The following is a 16,183-nucleotide window of genomic DNA, read 5'->3' as shown; positions in this document are numbered from 1 at the left end:
TCCTGGCTGCTTCTGGGGCACAGGAACCGGTTCAGGGGTCAGAACCCAGCTCCAGCTGGACCCCGAAGGAGCAAATCCAAGGAAACCGCCCCGTTTGCAGCACGGAGGGCCTGGCACACCCCTGGGCTGAGCGTGGGTCTGCAGGGACAGATGCTCGGCTGCCCCTCTGAGGTATAAATAGCACAGCACGAGGAGCCTCTCCCTCCCTGCGTTCCTTCCAGCTGGAAATTCAAAACCAGATGGTTTCTCTGCAGCCAGGCAGGGGCGAGACATCAGCCCCAGCCCTGGGAGAGCCACAGGAGGGGGCGGCTGATCCGGAGGTTTAGCACAGGACACCCCCACTTCCACCCCAAATGACGTTACTGGGGCAAGCCAAAACCACGCCAGAGGCATCAAACCAGCCCAAAACTGGGGATCCATGTTCCCCACAGCTCCCAAGCCATTGTCCTGCACCTTCCCATGGGACGGAGGGCCCAGGCGAGCCCCCAGTCCTGCATTGTTCCCCTGCTGCCTCCCGAGTCCCTCTCCCATGTTCCACATGCCGTGGCAGCACCCGGCGTTATTCACAGCTCCATGACCTTGTGCAGGCCCTGTGCCTGCACATTTTCCCCACAAAGCAGCAGAAATCCCATCTGCTCCTGATCCTGGCCAAGACGGGTGAGCAGGGCAGGATTGTGGGTGGCAGGGATGCAGGCAAGCTCTGCCCGAGGCAGCTGCTGCTTCCAGCCCAGGATCATCTCCATGCCCTGAGCTGAGCATCCTTCCCCTCCCACCAGCTGCATCTCCATGGGCAGGGCAGCACAGCTCCGTGCAGCACCTCCCACGCCATGCAGCAGCTCCTTGCCCGTCTTTATCCCCCCCATTGTCCTTTATCCCCTGAAAATGCCATTCCTTTTCCTGCTGTGCGATTTATCCCCTGGCAAAGGGAGTTAAGGGCTCGGTGCCAACATAAACACACCAAGCAGTAGTTCAGCATTCCCTCAGCATTCACATCCCCTCGTGCACTTTACAAAGACAAACACCAAAATAGGAGGGCAAAAGGTCAAAATCACCTGGGTCCCACACCATGAATCATTTTCCTTCCCAATACCAAAGTTCAGCAGGAACTGCTCTTCCGAAGCTCAGGTCAGCCAAGGGTTTTCTTTGTGTCTTCTCTTGTGGTTGGAACCCAAACAAAAATACTTCCAATTAATAACTGGAATGAAATTAAGCTTCCCACTTAAAAGTGAACCTGCTTGGTTTTACCATTAGCAACACACTCCAAGGCTACTTGGCCAGGGTTTCCTGGGATGACAACTCCTGCAGGCTGATGGGAGCTCCAGTGGCACTTCCAGGCTTACCTGGGAGCAGGTCTCCATCCAGGGAAGGAGGTGGAGTCACCAGGTGCCAACCAAAGCAGCACGGAGTCTTGCTTGTACCACAAAACAAAAATATGGAAACACAGGAGCTTGTAAAAAATAAAGCACTTATTTCCTAACAGTGTCTCAGGCCTCACACCTCCCCACATCCAACCATTTTTCAGCACTGAATCATGGTTTAAACTCAGCTGGGAATTTCCAGGGAGTACGTGTGTGAAAGAAGAGCACATCACCCACAGTGTCATTTGTTTATTTTAACGGAGACCGTATTTTACATTTATTTATAGCAGTGAGAAAAGTGCTCCAGAAAAAGATATCCCAGTCAAGGCATGCTACAATAGCTATCATCCAAATCCTAAATATCCCATACAGAGAGGGGCACTGTTGGATTAAGAACTCATTTTACAACAGAACAAGTTAAAAATGAGTAGTTGTAACCTGAAGAGTAACTGACTCTTTTTATCTAATTACTGTAAAATACCTGCATGTGAAATGCACAGAAATCAAGAACTTTCTGCAATTTTTAAGACTGCAGAACACCTCAGGCAGGATGTTACACGAACAGGGGTGGGGTTGGAGTTTTTATTTCTTTTAAAAGGCAGTCCTTTGCCCCCCATTCCCTCCCCCCAGCAAAGTTCTACCATTAACAAATGCCAAAACCACAGAAAATTGGTCCCTGCACCACTGGACTGCTGCTATTTCAGTGAACACCTCAGGCTCAGCCTGATGTGAGGCATGTGCTTCACTTTAGGTACCTAACCAGCAAAACTGAGCTACGCACATACCTAGAACCCTACACCACCCTGGCCTTTGCCAGTGAACAGAGCAAAACGAGGGAGGAATGGGGAAAAAAGCGACTGTGGCTGGCAGAGGAACGCGAGTGAAGGGACGGCAGCGAGTCAGGAGGGGTGTCCAGGGGAAAAAGGGGGGCTTTGCACCTGGATTCTCCATCTGTTCATCCAGCAGCAGGGCGATTCCCTTGTCTGGAGGGCGTTCAGTACACGCAGGTGAGTGTGTGAAGGAAACCAAGGACGCTGCTGCTGCTGCTGTGCCGGGCCCCGGCACACTCCCCATCCCCAGGGAACACCACGTCCTCACACACAACCCTGAGGATGGCAGTGCAGCCAGAGAGGCCTCTCAAAGCCACCCCTCTTCCCGGGAGCTGCAGCCCCGAGAGCTGCACCTCCCCTTCAGCTGCCCCAAACTCCTCCTGCTGCTGCATCAGCTGCTCGTCACAGCTCCTCGTGCTGCTCTTCTCATCTGCCTCCTCCCTGACGCAGCCAGGACTCCTTGAACTTGGGAAAGTGGGATTTCTACTGCCAAGAGCTGCTTTGCTGGTAGCACAGTCCCTGCGGAGCACGGCGCTCCCGGTCACTGCTCCTCCAGGGACAGGCGGCAGCGCCCGTCCTGCGCCGTGTTGTAGGACTCGCAGCTCTGGCACTTCATGCCCAGGAGGTGGAACTGCACCGTGGAGCGGGCGCTGCAGTCGTTGCAAAGGATCTGCAGGCACAGGGAACGGGGAGAGGCTGCAGCACCGGCAGTGTGTGCATATAAACAGGGACGCCCTAAGCCTACACGTGACTTTCCCTCGTCATTCCCCACCCCCTGGCCTGGCTTCTGCTCCAGCACACGGCCCTGGTGCCCTCTACCGCCAGGAACTCCGAGACACAGCTCCAGGAACACGGGGCAGGGTGCAAGGCTGAGCTCTCACCTCCACCATCATGTTCTGGTACTCCGTGGGCATGGGGGTCTGCGCCACCTCGTTGTCCAGCTGGCGCCAGTACCTGGTCATGTCCAGCGCCGAGTGCATGCACAGAGGACACCTGTAGCCTCTGGCAGAAAGAGGGGAAATGCCTAAATCAGAAGATGAAGTGAGCCCATGAAACAAGCCCACTCGTAAGGACAGGTTTTGTAGTGTACCAGGCAAACAAACACCATGAAACAGCAAGTTCTTGCAAACAGAATTGGAAATTAAATGCCCTTTATCCCTTTAAGTTACCTCTTTATCCCTTCAGGAGCTGTCTTGAAGTTAGTTGGTACATTGGCATCATGAATTTAACCTCTTGAAGCAGTATGTTTGGACTAGGATAATATCAAGAGGAAAGAAGTTTGGAAATACTTACTCCTTCAGCATTTCGTCGTAACATGTTCTGAAAAGGAAACACAGGACAGTAAGAAGAACAGAATTACTGACATAGCTAACACACACACTGCACAAAAGTATCCCCAAGGCAGAAATTAAAAACATTCCTAGGTGACAGAAAGAGCTTCACACTGTCAAAACTGATTGAGAAGGAAGACAACCCCCCTAAAGAAAATATTTCCTGGTGAGACAGACTGTCCCCACAAGGCAGGTCCCTCAGAAACCAGCTTAAGCTACAGACCGAACGCTGCTGAACACCCAACACAACACAGCAGGTATTTCCCTTTCTCAGGTGTCTGCTTTACCTGTGAAGAAGGTGACCACAGGGCAGAACATGGGCTCCAACACGAGATGTGTGAATATCCTGTTTGGAGGCAAATATAAGACAAAAGACAAGGAAATTAAGTCAGATGCAGTCAAAAATAGGACCACACACTTATCCAGGAGATGAAAAGAAGATGCTCACCTCCAAACATATTGGACAGTCCTGCCTGGAGACATTTTCAATACACTTTGCAAATGGAAAAAGAGAAGAAAAAGTTATTCTGCTGAATAGTTTTCTGTGTTCTTCTACACTGTAAAGTTCCACTACTTAAAATTTCTTATGTCTGCAATTAGAGGCATCTGTGTTGGTCTTAAGTGAACTTAGAGAAGGAGATCCCACGGGTCTCCCTGTCCCTGTGGCCTCAGATAGGGCTGAGGCGCACCCAGCTTCATGTTCAAGGTGTTACTTTCTAAGGTATGGAGGTGAGCTGTGTCCTCACCTTGTGCTTTCCTTGGAGGCTCAGGCTCAGGCACAAATTACACTTGGAGCAGTGGAAGAAATCCTCCTTGGGGCCAATCCTGCAGATGCCGCACTGCTCACAGTGGTACTGCTTCTTGTCACGGTCAAACAGGTGGCAGATGTCGCAGTAGTACTCCCCAAAGAGGCTGCCACAGCCCTCGCAGCGCTGCTGGGCCTGGGGGCACAGCAACATCCTGAGTGCTGCATCCAGTTCCAGGCTCCGAGAGGGGCACGGAGCTCCTGGAGCACGGCCTGGAGCTAGGGAGTGATCAACACACTGGGGCATCTCTTATGGGACAGGCTGAGCGAGCCAGGCCTGGTCAGCCTTGATAAGGGATGGCTGAGGGGATCTGATCCATGTCTGGAGGGATGAGGAAGGTGCCAAGAGGATGGAATCAGCCTCTGTTCCGTGGTGCCCAGAAAGTCCAAAAGGCAAAGGCAGAAGCTGATACACAGGCAGCTCCACCTGAACAGGAGGAAAAGCTTCCTTCCTGTGCTCTGGAACCGGCTGTCCAGAGAGGCCGTGGAGTCTCCCTCACTGGAGATATTCCAGAACCACTTGGACACAAGCCTGTGCCAGATGCTCTGTGATCACAGAACATCCTGAGCTGGAAAAGGTTCCTCACGTCCAGCGCTCAGCCCCGCACAGCTCCAAGCATCCCCCCGGGTGCCTGAGGGCACTGTCCAAATGCCTCTTGCCCTCTGCCAGGCCCGCGGCCGTGACCATTTCCCCGGGGAGCCCATTCCAGTGCCTCGCCACCCTCCCGGTGAAGAACCTTTTCCTACTATCCCGCCCAAACCTCCCCTGACACAACATCCAGCCCTAACCCCGGCAGTCCGGCCGGAGCAGGGCGGGACGGGTGACCCAGCGCGGTCCCTCCCGCCCTGCGCCCTCCTGCGCCCTGCGCGGCCCGGACCCACCTTCTGCAGGAGGCGGCAGCGGGTGCACTGCACCTCGGACACCCGGAACCGGTCCAGCTGGTGCTCCTCGGCGCCGTCGTGGCACAGCCGGCACGGGTACAGCTTCCCGCAGCACGGAGCCTGGGAACGGCAGGACACGGCATGGATCGGGGCGCGGACCGCCGGCCAGCCCCGCCACGGCACGGCCGCCCCCGCTCACCCACCCGCAGCCGGCAGCCCCGCCGGTAGTGCTCGCATCCCGGCTCGGATCCCGGCTCGCATCCCGGCTCGGATTCCTGCTTGGATCCCGGCTCGGATCCCGGCTCGGATCCCGGCTCGGATCCCGGCTCGCGTCCCTCCGATGCCCCCGCAGTGGCCATGGCCGCCGCCGGGCTTCGCTCCCCCCCCTTCCGCTTCCTCACAGCCGGTTCCGGAGGATTTGGAGCTTTCAAAACCGCTTCCTCTGCTCCCCCCGCCTTGAACCTTCGTGTTCCCCTTCTCATTGAAGCGTGGCTCGAGTGGGATGGGAGCTCAGGAGATCATCCCTGTCAAGGCAGGGTCACCCCGAGCAGGTGATCCAGGGCCGCGTCCAGGCGGGCTGGGAATGTCTCCAGAGAGGGAGACTCCAGGACAAATCACAGAATCACACAATGTATCGAGTTGGAAGGGACCCACGAAGGATCATCCAGCCCAACTCCTGGCCCTGGAGGACACCTCACCAGGTGCCTGAGAACCTTGTCCAAATGACCCTTGAGCTCTGCCAGGGTTGCTGCTGTGACCAGTGCCTGGGGGAGCCCGTGCCAGTGCTCTGCCACTCCCATGGAAAGAAGTTCTGGAGGAAACAGAGGCGAGACCTCACCACTGCACACAACTTCCTCCCGAGGGCAAGTGGTGGGGCAGAAGCGATCTCAGCTCTCTGGTGACAGTGACAGCGCCCGAGGGAACAGCAGGAGCTGTGCCAGGGACGGTTACGTTGGATATCAGAAGTTCTTCACCCAGAGGGTGGTCAGGCACTGAAGAGGCTCCCCAGGACAGTGGTCACAGCACCAATCTTGACAGAGCTCAAGGAGTGCTTGGACATAACTCTCAGGCACCTGGTGGGATCCTCTTGACACCCACCTTGGAGATACTTGCATGGATTGATGAGATTCCTGCTGTCTTCCATTCTCTAGACTGAGCAGGCCCGGCTCCCAGCGTCTCCCCTCCTGAGAGAGATGATCCAGACCCCTCATCATCTTTGATCTCTGCTGGACCCACTCCAGTAGCTCCTCTTTCTTGACCTGTGGAGCCCAGAACTGAACACTCCAGATGTGGCCTCACTAGGGCCAAGTAGAGGATCACCACCCTGGACCTGCTGGCCACACTCTTCCCCATGCAGAACCTTCCCCTTAAACCTTTCTTTCTCTCCCCCACACACCCAAACCCCTCCACTCTTCTTCCACTCTTTTCCCCCCGCACTTGCCCATGGCTATCTGATTAAATGCTGTGGCCAAGTGGAGCACCCACTATGGGGACAGTGAAGCCTGGAATCAGAAGATCTTTTTATTTACAAATGAAATGAACATGTCAAGACACAGCATAGAGACAAATCTTTAAATACAATGAGTTCAGACCATATTCTGTCATCATCCATCAATGGGAAAGGGTGTGTTTTGTGGAAAAATAAGTTCCAAAGTAATGACACCATGTGAGTTGTGACAGGTGATGGAAAACAGCTGTGAGAAACACAGGGACAGCCCAAAACTGACCACAGACAAACTAAGGGCAAATAGGCACAAATTGTTTCCAGACACTCGAGTTGTATTGTCCCATTCTCCTAAGGGACCTAAAGGAATGATGACTTGAGTTACTGAGATATTCCACGTGTCACCTGCGTCACAGCTCAGTATTCCACAGGGATATTCCCTCCTTCACCATCAACAGCCAGACAACATTCCCAGGTAAACACCCCAAAGAAAGCTGCCCAAACACGGGGACAGAAATGTGAAGGGGAAAGGAACCTAAAACAAAGTGACAAGTGCATTAGCAAGGGTTTCAAAGGAATAGCTGCGGATTTGCACATTTAAATATTGCGTTTCTTGCACAAACGTTTTCTTCACTGTCAAGGCAAAGGTGCTTTTCAATCCAGATCAGGCAGCCCACCAAAACATGAGAATTATGGCAGCTGCTTTCGTCACCATTCATTGAAAAAGAAACCCCTCATGCGGGCAGCAGCCGGACAAAAGAAAGCCCAGCTTCCTTCTGAGTCCTCCAAAGCAGCGCCTGCCCTTGTCACACACCAGTGACCACCACCCTTCTCAGACAAGACCTGGCCCTAAGCCAGAAAGTCAACATTCCAGGGGCTTTTCCATGCAAGAAATCCAGCAGCAATGGCCGTGCAAACTCTGTCCTCAGCCTGGACTCGAGCCACTTCCGTGGCAGCCTGCTGCACCAACAGGAGTAAGGGATCCTCCTCTCCCCTGCAGAGACCTGGCAGCTTTAGCCCCTGGAAACTCAGATGGATTGTTCCCACTGTTCAGTCACCTGCATCAAGAGGAGAAAAGGAGAATGACTCTGCACAGACTAACAAAACACACAGGTGCTCCCTGGTGAAAGACTTCCTTTATTTTGATTTGTTACACATGCTTACCTTGCTGAAGCTGTGCGCTTACACCTCTGTGTTTCACAGATCAGAAAATTTGAGTTGTATTTCCCCTCCTCCCATGCAGGCAGCCAGCCTTCCCTTTTCCTGTTGTTCTACCAGCTTGCTCAACCCCCTCAAGTTCGTGAGCTGTGCCCAGCACCTCAGCTCAGGAAAATTATTTACTGGGCACAGCAGGCTGTCTACTGCCCTCAGCAGTCTGTTATAGCTACATGTCCTGACCAAGAATGTGAAGTATAAAAGAATTTTCCTATAGCCCTTCCCATCCCTAGGTAAGTGTTCATAAAACCATCCATTTGGAAGCCACACAGCAGAAATGAGAGCCCACCTTTTACAGGCAGGTGTGACATCTCCCCAGGGCTAGTGCTCGACCCTGGGGAAGCTGGCCTCTGATGCATCCGGCATCAAGGTCCCTGACAGCTGTAAATTGGGAAAGAAAGACACAGGATCAATTTCCAAGTGTAGCAGAAACAAAGACAACAATCAGAAGCAGCCTTCTAAAGACATATGCAATGCCAGCACCTAACTTAAAACAAATCTTTGGTCAAATCAGGCTTCCAAAATGCTCCCCCAGTGTAAGACTTACGATCCCAAGGAAAATTCTGCTCCTTTAGGAGTCGCACTGGAATTCTGTGGGCCATGCTGCTGAGAAAGTCACAAACCAAACAAATACAGAGCAGCACAAATTACTTTATTGCCTTGATACCTGCTGTGAAGCCAGACTTGAGTTAAGAAGGTCGATAGCAGCGAGGGAGGGGACTCGGGACTCTGTAAATGTTGTGTTTTCCTTTTTCAGAAATCTGTGATGCCGAGCTGCAGAACACAACCAAGGCATGCTATGTTAAGGGACTGAGAGCTGACACTGCTTCCTGACACTTGCTTGGTACCCAGGTTTTATTTGGAGGACCTCAAAGTTCCTACCTTCTGCTCCTCTCAGTTCGGGGAGATGATTTAGTTCTGGCAAACGCACTTCTGTCTTGGGGAGTTCCCATTTTTTCTTACATGCCTGAGGGATGGGTTTTTCACTAGTAACCTGTGATCAAGGGCATAAGGAACAGCTCATGAAAAACAGAAAAAAATAAAGCTATTTTCAAGCTTAGAAACAGCAGTAACACAGCAATGTTCTGACATAGCTGGAATTTGTACAAGAGTGAGACAAAAGATTCTGATGTGCGTGAAGGAATTCAACCTGCTCAAGTGCTATTTATACATAAGCAATGGAAAAGCAACGGCAAAGTAAAAACAATCATCTAAGCGAGGCTGCTTCCGGAGAGATAAAATACAGCAGTTGGAGAATGGCTGGGATTAGTTATCTGCAAAAAGGCAAATGCTCCTGGCTGGCACGGTAATAATCATGCATAGGTAGTGAAAGCAGAGGAAAACTTTCCATTTCACTTGTTTTCCTTATCAATTCTTCATGCATTTATGACATGACTAAGAAAGGCCCTGGCCACATTAAATCCACACCCTTAGTTCTGCTTCAGTAGCACAGCACATATGGTCTATCTTTCCTGGCCAGGCAGGAGACCATGGATATATTCCAAATCTCACAGATATCCTGTGCTGGATATCCTGCTCCTCTCATTTAAAATTGTTTTCTGACATAAAGTGTATTTTACAGGAGAACTATTAGCAAGGGATAATGAACAAAAAATCTGCAGGAAAGAAGGGGTAACCAAACCAATATTTCTAGTTATGGTGAATGATAGATCAGATGGGGTTCTTAAGAATACAACACACAATTGAATTTATTTTTGCTTGGCCAAGGGGACAGACAGACTGATGACTCACCGGTGTCAATCTGACACTGCAACGGCCTAATGGAGAAGGCTTCTGTGCCTTTAGCAACGGGTTCAAGTATTTTCTACTCTTTTCATTAAGTCTGAAATCAAAAATGCCCCAAAGTTGGTATTAGCTGGGGTAACACAGCAGATATAAAGCAATAAATGCAAGGTATCCCAAACCCCATGTCTCATGTTCCCACACCGTCACCCTGCACCTCCCAGGACATCCCAGAAGGATGGATACAAGCTTTCCCAGCTCTGCTCCCATACCTGTAATTAAGGTTCCCAGGCCCAGAACCCATCCCAAATCTAGGAGAGAAGTTGTGGTTGATGGGAGGGATAAATGTGCCCAGGTTCTTGGTGTAGTCCAAGCTGCTGCTGGAACCTTTCAGGTTGGTCTGAGGGCTGAACTTAAATGGGTTGATTGCGCTGTCATAGACGAAGCCCAGCTTGGAGGATTGATCTGCTTTCTCTGCATCAGCTTTACAGGGCTTGGTCTTTATCAGCTTTCCATCTTTGTTCCTTGGGCCCATGATGAAATCCTGTTTGGGAAGATAAACATTATCTTTCCTTACAGTCATGTCAGAAAAGCAGTTTACAGCAGTGCATGCACGAAAAAAAAACATGTCAGAAGCCTACATGTGCATGATTCTGCAAGAATCTAATGGAGATGGAATTGGTTTTGTTAGAAAATCTCTGCTTTCCATCAAACAGGAAAAAACTTGTCAGGCTTCCAGCACTCTCTGTAAATAAGTCACTTGAGACTGAATCAGAAATGGTGGAGGAAAAACAGCTGTATCCTGTGTCTCTTCTGAAGAAATTAAATAAAAAATCATCTCAGTGTCACCTCAAAATCACTCTGAACCGTCTTTGGTATCCAGTTGAAAATTTTTGTTAATTTTTAATAAACAGGGCTTTAAAACAGGTTAAGAGCAGCATGAAGCATGACTGATGCTTCCCAAGTAATTCCCCCTCCAGCTCTGTATTGCCAGGAACTGCACCACTGTGTGGTTTACCTGCAAGACACTGGCCAAAGAGCCACCTGCACATGCCTGAGCTATTTCCTAGGAATTTAAACTGCTGCACCTATGTTACAAACAATGATTTTAAAACATGAGGAAAAAAAAAAAAGTGTTTAGAAAACACAGATGGACCAACCTGGACGCCGATTGTTTTTCTTTCTTCTAAAACATCATCTTTGTCCCTTTTATAGATTTTAGGTTTTTTCTGGAACTGATGGGCTCTGGCATCTTTCTGGATCTTTTGTTTAAGCTCCTGAGTAAATCTACATTCCATATAAGGAGAAAGGAAAAAAACAATAAAAGGGCTTCTGTTTGTCTTAATATCATCATCAGTTGTTAAGCCCAGGCTCCGATAGCCTTTTAAGTTCTCAAACAAACTGTGCCCTTTAACTAATGAGAAGCCAAATGTAATGTATACATTAAACTAAATAAGACCTTCAGCACACGTTTTTCACAATACAGCAATAAAGATGTTTGCATCCCAGTTTGGTGCAGATGCAGAGAGTGAATACAGTGTAAGCCTGTACTACCCAATACGGTGTGCCACTGATGAATTAATGTCACAACCAGGTAAATGTGCCACCGCATATTCCCTTCCAACTGTTCTCCTGTTTCCAAGAAAGTCAAGCCAAAACAAACTGAGACATGCAGCTGTCAGCTCTGCAAACCCGGTGTGCAGTCTTCAAGCACAACTGCTTCACTGCTTTCTAACCCGAGCCTGCAGTGAGCAGGGAAGGAGCTTTTACCTTTCAGCGAAGCCATCCTTGTTGAAGAAATCGCCCTGCAGGAGTTCGGTGCAGGATGGTCTCTTGTCTGGGTCAATCTGCAAGCACTCCTGTCAAACAGTGTGAAAGGGAGGAGGTAAACCCACAGGAATTAAACAGAGGCTTTGGCGTGTCTGAGTGAAAGATCCCTGCAGGATATGCAGTGACTCCTTTAGCCCTGAGTGCCTCATCGCCCTGGACTGGAGCTCTGGTGTCCCACATCCCTCACCCAGCCACCAGCCCAAGCAGCTGCCCAGTGCATGGGGAGCTGGGAGAGAGGCACTGCAACAGCCCTGCACTCAGCTGAGGACAGGGGAACAGAGAAACATTCACAGAGACAATCAGTCAGTTACCTTGGCTAAGTCCAGCGCGGCAGGGGGGAGCTTGGGATAGCGTTTCTCCAGGGATTCGAGCTCCGCCACGTCGGGCAGCTTCAGGCCAGCAAAGAGGGGGTTCTTATAGAATAACTCCTGTTGTCTTGGAATTAAGTTACCTGGAATCATGCAAACAAAGCAACCACGTTGAAAAATACAGGAGAATGAAACATTTGAGAGGCTGAAATGCTGGATCAGCACTGCAGTAAGGGCTACAGTCTGGGTTGTTATCTTCCCAGCCATCAGAACAAATCTGAGCCCTTCATTCCTGAGCACGCACGAGGAGCCCGAGGGGCTCTTCTTACCCAGGCACTTGGTGATTTGGAAGAGCTGGTCGATCTCTGAGTCTCCGGGGAAAAGGGGCTCTCCTGTCAGCATTTCTGTTATCAGGGAGCCAACAGCCCACACGTCCACAGGCCTGGGAGAAAAACCAGCCCAGCTCAACACAGCTCCAGCGCTGCAGAGGCTGAGCCAGCAGGTGGAGCAGCCCCTCCATGGTGCCTGCAGCCCCTCCATGGTGCCTGCAGCCCTCCATGGTGCCTGCAGCCCCTGCCCGCCTGGCAGGCCACACTCACCGGCCGTATTTGCTATCCCCCACCAGCAGCTCCGGGGCTCTGTACCAGCGCGTGGCCACGTAGTCCGTGTACGCTTCCCCAGAGGCCGCCAAGGGCCGCGCAAATCCGAAGTCGCAGAGTTTCACAACTCCTGACTGGGAAACCAGTATGTTTTCTGGCTTAATATCCCGATGGATTATCTGCACAGAGAAAAGCAAGTCAGGGCAAGTTCCCCGTTTGTACCTAGCAAACTGACAGGCTCAGCAAAATGTGTAGCTTTCTCATATTCAAACAGAAAATTACAGGCAAACACAGAACCTCTGATTTCAGACACACTTATGTATCTCTTCTCCTTTTTAGACAAAGCTCTATTTCTCTAAGTTCAAATATATATAAATACAAAAATATATGCTTCTATTCTAATATGTATCCATTGATTTTTAGCTGCACATACTTACATTATGGCTGTGACAAAAGGCAATTCCTCTCATAATCTGAAACAAGTATTTCCGAACGGTGTCGTAGTCCAGTCCACTGGGAGAGGCCTCGAGGTCATCGAGCAGCGTGTGATCCACAAACTCAAACACCAGGTACCACCGCTTCTTCCTTTTACACACATCCAGCAGGTTCACCAGATTCTCGTGCCTGAGTTGCTGTCACAAAACAGGGAATGTGCAGTGAGGGAAAACACGAAACAGGGAACATTTACTTAGGGCAAACTACAAAAGGAATTTTTTAAAAAAAAATTTTGCAGGTTAATTTTTTTAACTGCAGCCTAGCTATGACAGTACCAAAAAATGCAACTTGAATAAAAAAAGGAAGAAAAATCAGTGTTTTCTAGTTATTTTGTCATGGCTTTCCCAGCAGACAAGAATCCACCTCCAATTTGCTACACATTTACCACACACCAACAGAAAAGGCCATGCTACAGAGCACAGTTATTTATTAGCTGGAGCCTGGCAGGGAAACATCACCGCAGGCTGCCTGGAGGCAGCACCAGAGCCCAGGGGTGTGACCCAGGAAGGTGCAAAAGGACTGCAGAGCACAGGGAATTGTAGGGGAAGCTCTGCCAGTGCAGAGGCAGTGCCAGCCAACCTGCATCTGTGTCTGCACAGATTTCTTAGAAGGTCTGACAAGAGAAGAATTTTGAAGGGATAATCAAGAAGATAAAAAGCTCTTTTCCCAAGAATGATTTATTCCCCACACAGGAGACCTGAAGAGGTTTTGCTGTTTTCAGGCACAATTAAATTTCTGCCCAAACTCGAGAAAAAAAAAAACAAAAAACCCCCAAAGATTCACAGGGATCAAGGGAAGGAACTACCAAGAGACTAAACCTCCAAGTATTTATTTCTCCTGTGAGAGGCCATCCTTCCTGAGCTGTATATGCAAATGTTCCCCCTGCTAAGATTCCATTCTCCCAGGAAAACCAGTTAACTCCCAACACACCTGGGTGGTGCTCAGTAACTCAGTAACCCGGTGAGCCTGGCCAATGGAGCAGGTACAGTCCAGGCTCACGCACATCCACTTTCAAAGGGTTTGAAGGGATAACACTTGGAGCTGCTGGCTGTGTCTCAAGCTCCAGCACATACATTCCTATTAGCTCTAATTCTGTAGCTCTTGCAGGAATGGCAAATATCACTTTTTTCTCCCTTCAGTGCACAGGAACTGTAAGCTGGCAGATTTAGGAACACACACTGGTGGCAGACAAGGGAACAGGACAAGGTTTGCCAGTATTCCCACCTCTGGAACACCACATCACAGGAGCAGCCTGGATGCTCTCCGAGTGTAATTAGATTTTCCTTCTTATTTTCACCAAACACATCATCTGTGTCCCAATGTTTAAAACTCCCACACGTGGCCATGCACAGGGACAAGCACTGCACATGGGACAAGCATTCCTGTGGGACACGGAAAGCTTCTCTGGACAACCTGTGCCAGTGCCTCACCACCCTCATGGGGAATATTTTTTTCTCAATATCTAATCAAGACCTACTCTCTTTCTGGTTGAATCCATCCCCCCTTGTCCTTTCCCATTCCACCACAATACTGACACCAGGCAAATCCCACACCAAAGAGCAAAGGGCACAGTGCCGGCTGCCTCCCACCTGGGGGCTACACACGGGGCAAGCATGGCATCTCACGGGAGTCCTCCTGCAGCCTCCCGCCCGCCAGGAAGATGCCACGAATAAAAGAAAAGAAAGGAAAACCTCCCTAGAAGCATTTTCCCGTCTCGGGTGACAGCGGCAGCCGCCAGCCCGTTCAGTGTCACAGCCCCAGGTCACCGTCCGCCCGCAGGGTTTAGGAGGTCAGCGTTCCTTCCATGCTCTGCCAGTTCACAGCAGCAAAGGACAGCGCTCGGGACAGAGGACAGGGGACAGCTGCCACCAGGGGAGAACAGGGACCGCGGGCATTCCCTGCGGAACGCCAGACTCTGCCAGTCCGGGATTCACCCAGCACAGCACTCGGGCAAAGGCAAACGCAGCTCTGCAAGGCTGCAGCACAAGAGGTTCAGTAGATCTAGCACGGCTTGGAAATCCGAACGGGGCCCGAGCGAGCCTCTCCTGGCCCGGACTCTGTGGGTGACCCTTTGCAAAGGCTGACCGCAGCCTGGCCTGATGACGAGCATTCAAACACAAACCCTCCTCCGTTTAAGCACAGAACTGCTAAAACAAGGGGTCCCGCCGGCCTCACCTTGAGCAGTTTGATTTCCCTCAGGGCGATTTTCCTCACCGCCGCATCGTCTTCGCTCTCCGTGAACTTCTTGACGGCCACGATCTGCCCGCTCTCCCTGTTCCTGCACTTGGTCACCACCCCGTAGCTGCCTTCCCCCACCAGCCCCAGCACCTGGTACCTGTCCATGGGCGCGGCAGGGCCCGGCCCGCGGCAGGGACAGCACCGCGATGGACGCACCGCGCACGGCGGCCGCTCCCGACCCAACGCGCCGTTACCGCGGCAACGGCGCCGGAAAGCGCCGCCGCGCCCCGCCTGTCGCGAAAGGCGCGTGGAAGCTCGCGCGGCTCAGGAAGAGTAAGGAGGCCTTATAACATATTTTAAGAGTAAAATGTTATAAAGGCCGCTTTCTTAAAGCCGCTAGGGCACCTAAAGCGTGCTAAGCAACCTTGTCTCTAGTGCGGTGGGCTGAGCGACATGTTAAAACCCCAGCCTGAATCCATGTAATGACTGTTCCGTGTGCGGAGGCTGCTGATGGATAAACCGTGAAAAAATCGGGAATAATTTGGGTTTAGATGTCTGTGCCAGTGGCCTTACTGTGCAGTTTATCTTACAAACTTGGCAGTGTCTGCACACGTTATTTGCAACTTAACACCGTGCATGAACCTGCTCCCTTGGAGAGGAAGGAGAGCAGAAGCGTCAGTGTGGGTTTGCTGATGGAGACTTCAGCCAATGCACTCTAATCCAGCATCCTCTCGTTCTTCCCATCTAGCGGCAGATGCAGCAACCCACGATAGTCTTCTGCTGACACCCACTGCTCACGGTCTGGGCAGGAGTGGCTCGGCAGGGCAGGTGTAGCAAAACCACCAGGAACACGCTGCAGAAACAAAAGCATTCCGCGTGGATATTCCCAATATCCCCGCCTCACTTTGGTGGCCTCTATTTCACAGCTGAGGGTACTGTGGAAAAAAAAAAAAGGTGTTAGATTTCTCTGAAGAAATTTGTGAACACCTGTCAGGCTGGAATGCTGTAACATTCCTCTTTGGGAAGGGAGCAGTGTATACCTTGCCAAAATGTCGATTTTCTGGAAAACAGTGTAACGAGGAATTATATATCCCATTAATACATTCTGGAACCTTCACTGTATTCCTCCTGAGTCACATCGATATGCATCACCTTCTGTAATTAA

The 16,183-nt window shown here is 50.9% G+C and overlaps 2 protein-coding genes across 3 annotated transcripts; both read right to left on the bottom strand.

Annotated features, from left to right (window-relative positions):
* Positions 1 to 1,592: 1,592 nt before the first annotated feature.
* RCHY1 (ring finger and CHY zinc finger domain containing 1) lies at positions 1,593 to 5,703 on the bottom strand. Its single transcript, XM_063415202.1, has 8 exons — positions 5,410 to 5,703; positions 5,207 to 5,326; positions 4,266 to 4,460; positions 3,968 to 4,012; positions 3,807 to 3,865; positions 3,482 to 3,508; positions 3,070 to 3,190; positions 1,593 to 2,858 (listed from the first exon to the last, which is right to left on the bottom strand). The coding sequence occupies exons 1-8, from the start codon at positions 5,686 to 5,688 to the stop codon at positions 2,730 to 2,732; spliced, it is 975 nt and encodes a 324-aa protein (XP_063271272.1). The 5' UTR covers positions 5,689 to 5,703; the 3' UTR covers positions 1,593 to 2,729.
* Positions 5,704 to 6,713: 1,010 nt separating this feature from the next.
* CDKL2 (cyclin dependent kinase like 2) lies at positions 6,714 to 15,287 on the bottom strand. Of its 2 annotated transcripts, XM_063415077.1 has the most exons (13): positions 15,016 to 15,287; positions 12,783 to 12,977; positions 12,346 to 12,524; positions 12,076 to 12,188; positions 11,750 to 11,889; positions 11,379 to 11,467; positions 10,769 to 10,895; positions 9,881 to 10,152; positions 9,618 to 9,708; positions 8,748 to 8,859; positions 8,533 to 8,639; positions 8,155 to 8,246; positions 6,714 to 7,708 (listed from the first exon to the last, which is right to left on the bottom strand). In XM_063415077.1, exons 1-12 carry the CDS (start codon positions 15,181 to 15,183, stop codon positions 8,187 to 8,189), a joined length of 1,653 nt encoding a protein of 550 aa, XP_063271147.1. In that variant the 5' UTR covers positions 15,184 to 15,287; the 3' UTR covers positions 6,714 to 7,708; positions 8,155 to 8,186. The 2 variants fall into 2 exon arrangements, with proteins under 2 accessions (XP_063271147.1, XP_063271148.1); XM_063415078.1 differs by lacking the exon at positions 8,155 to 8,246.
* Positions 15,288 to 16,183: the final 896 nt, after the last annotated feature.

This window comes from Prinia subflava, chromosome 18 (assembly GCF_021018805.1).
Source record: "Prinia subflava isolate CZ2003 ecotype Zambia chromosome 18, Cam_Psub_1.2, whole genome shotgun sequence".
In the NCBI taxonomy this organism is placed as follows: domain Eukaryota; kingdom Metazoa; phylum Chordata; class Aves; order Passeriformes; family Cisticolidae; genus Prinia; species Prinia subflava.
This window is presented reverse-complemented; position numbering and strand designations above follow the sequence as displayed.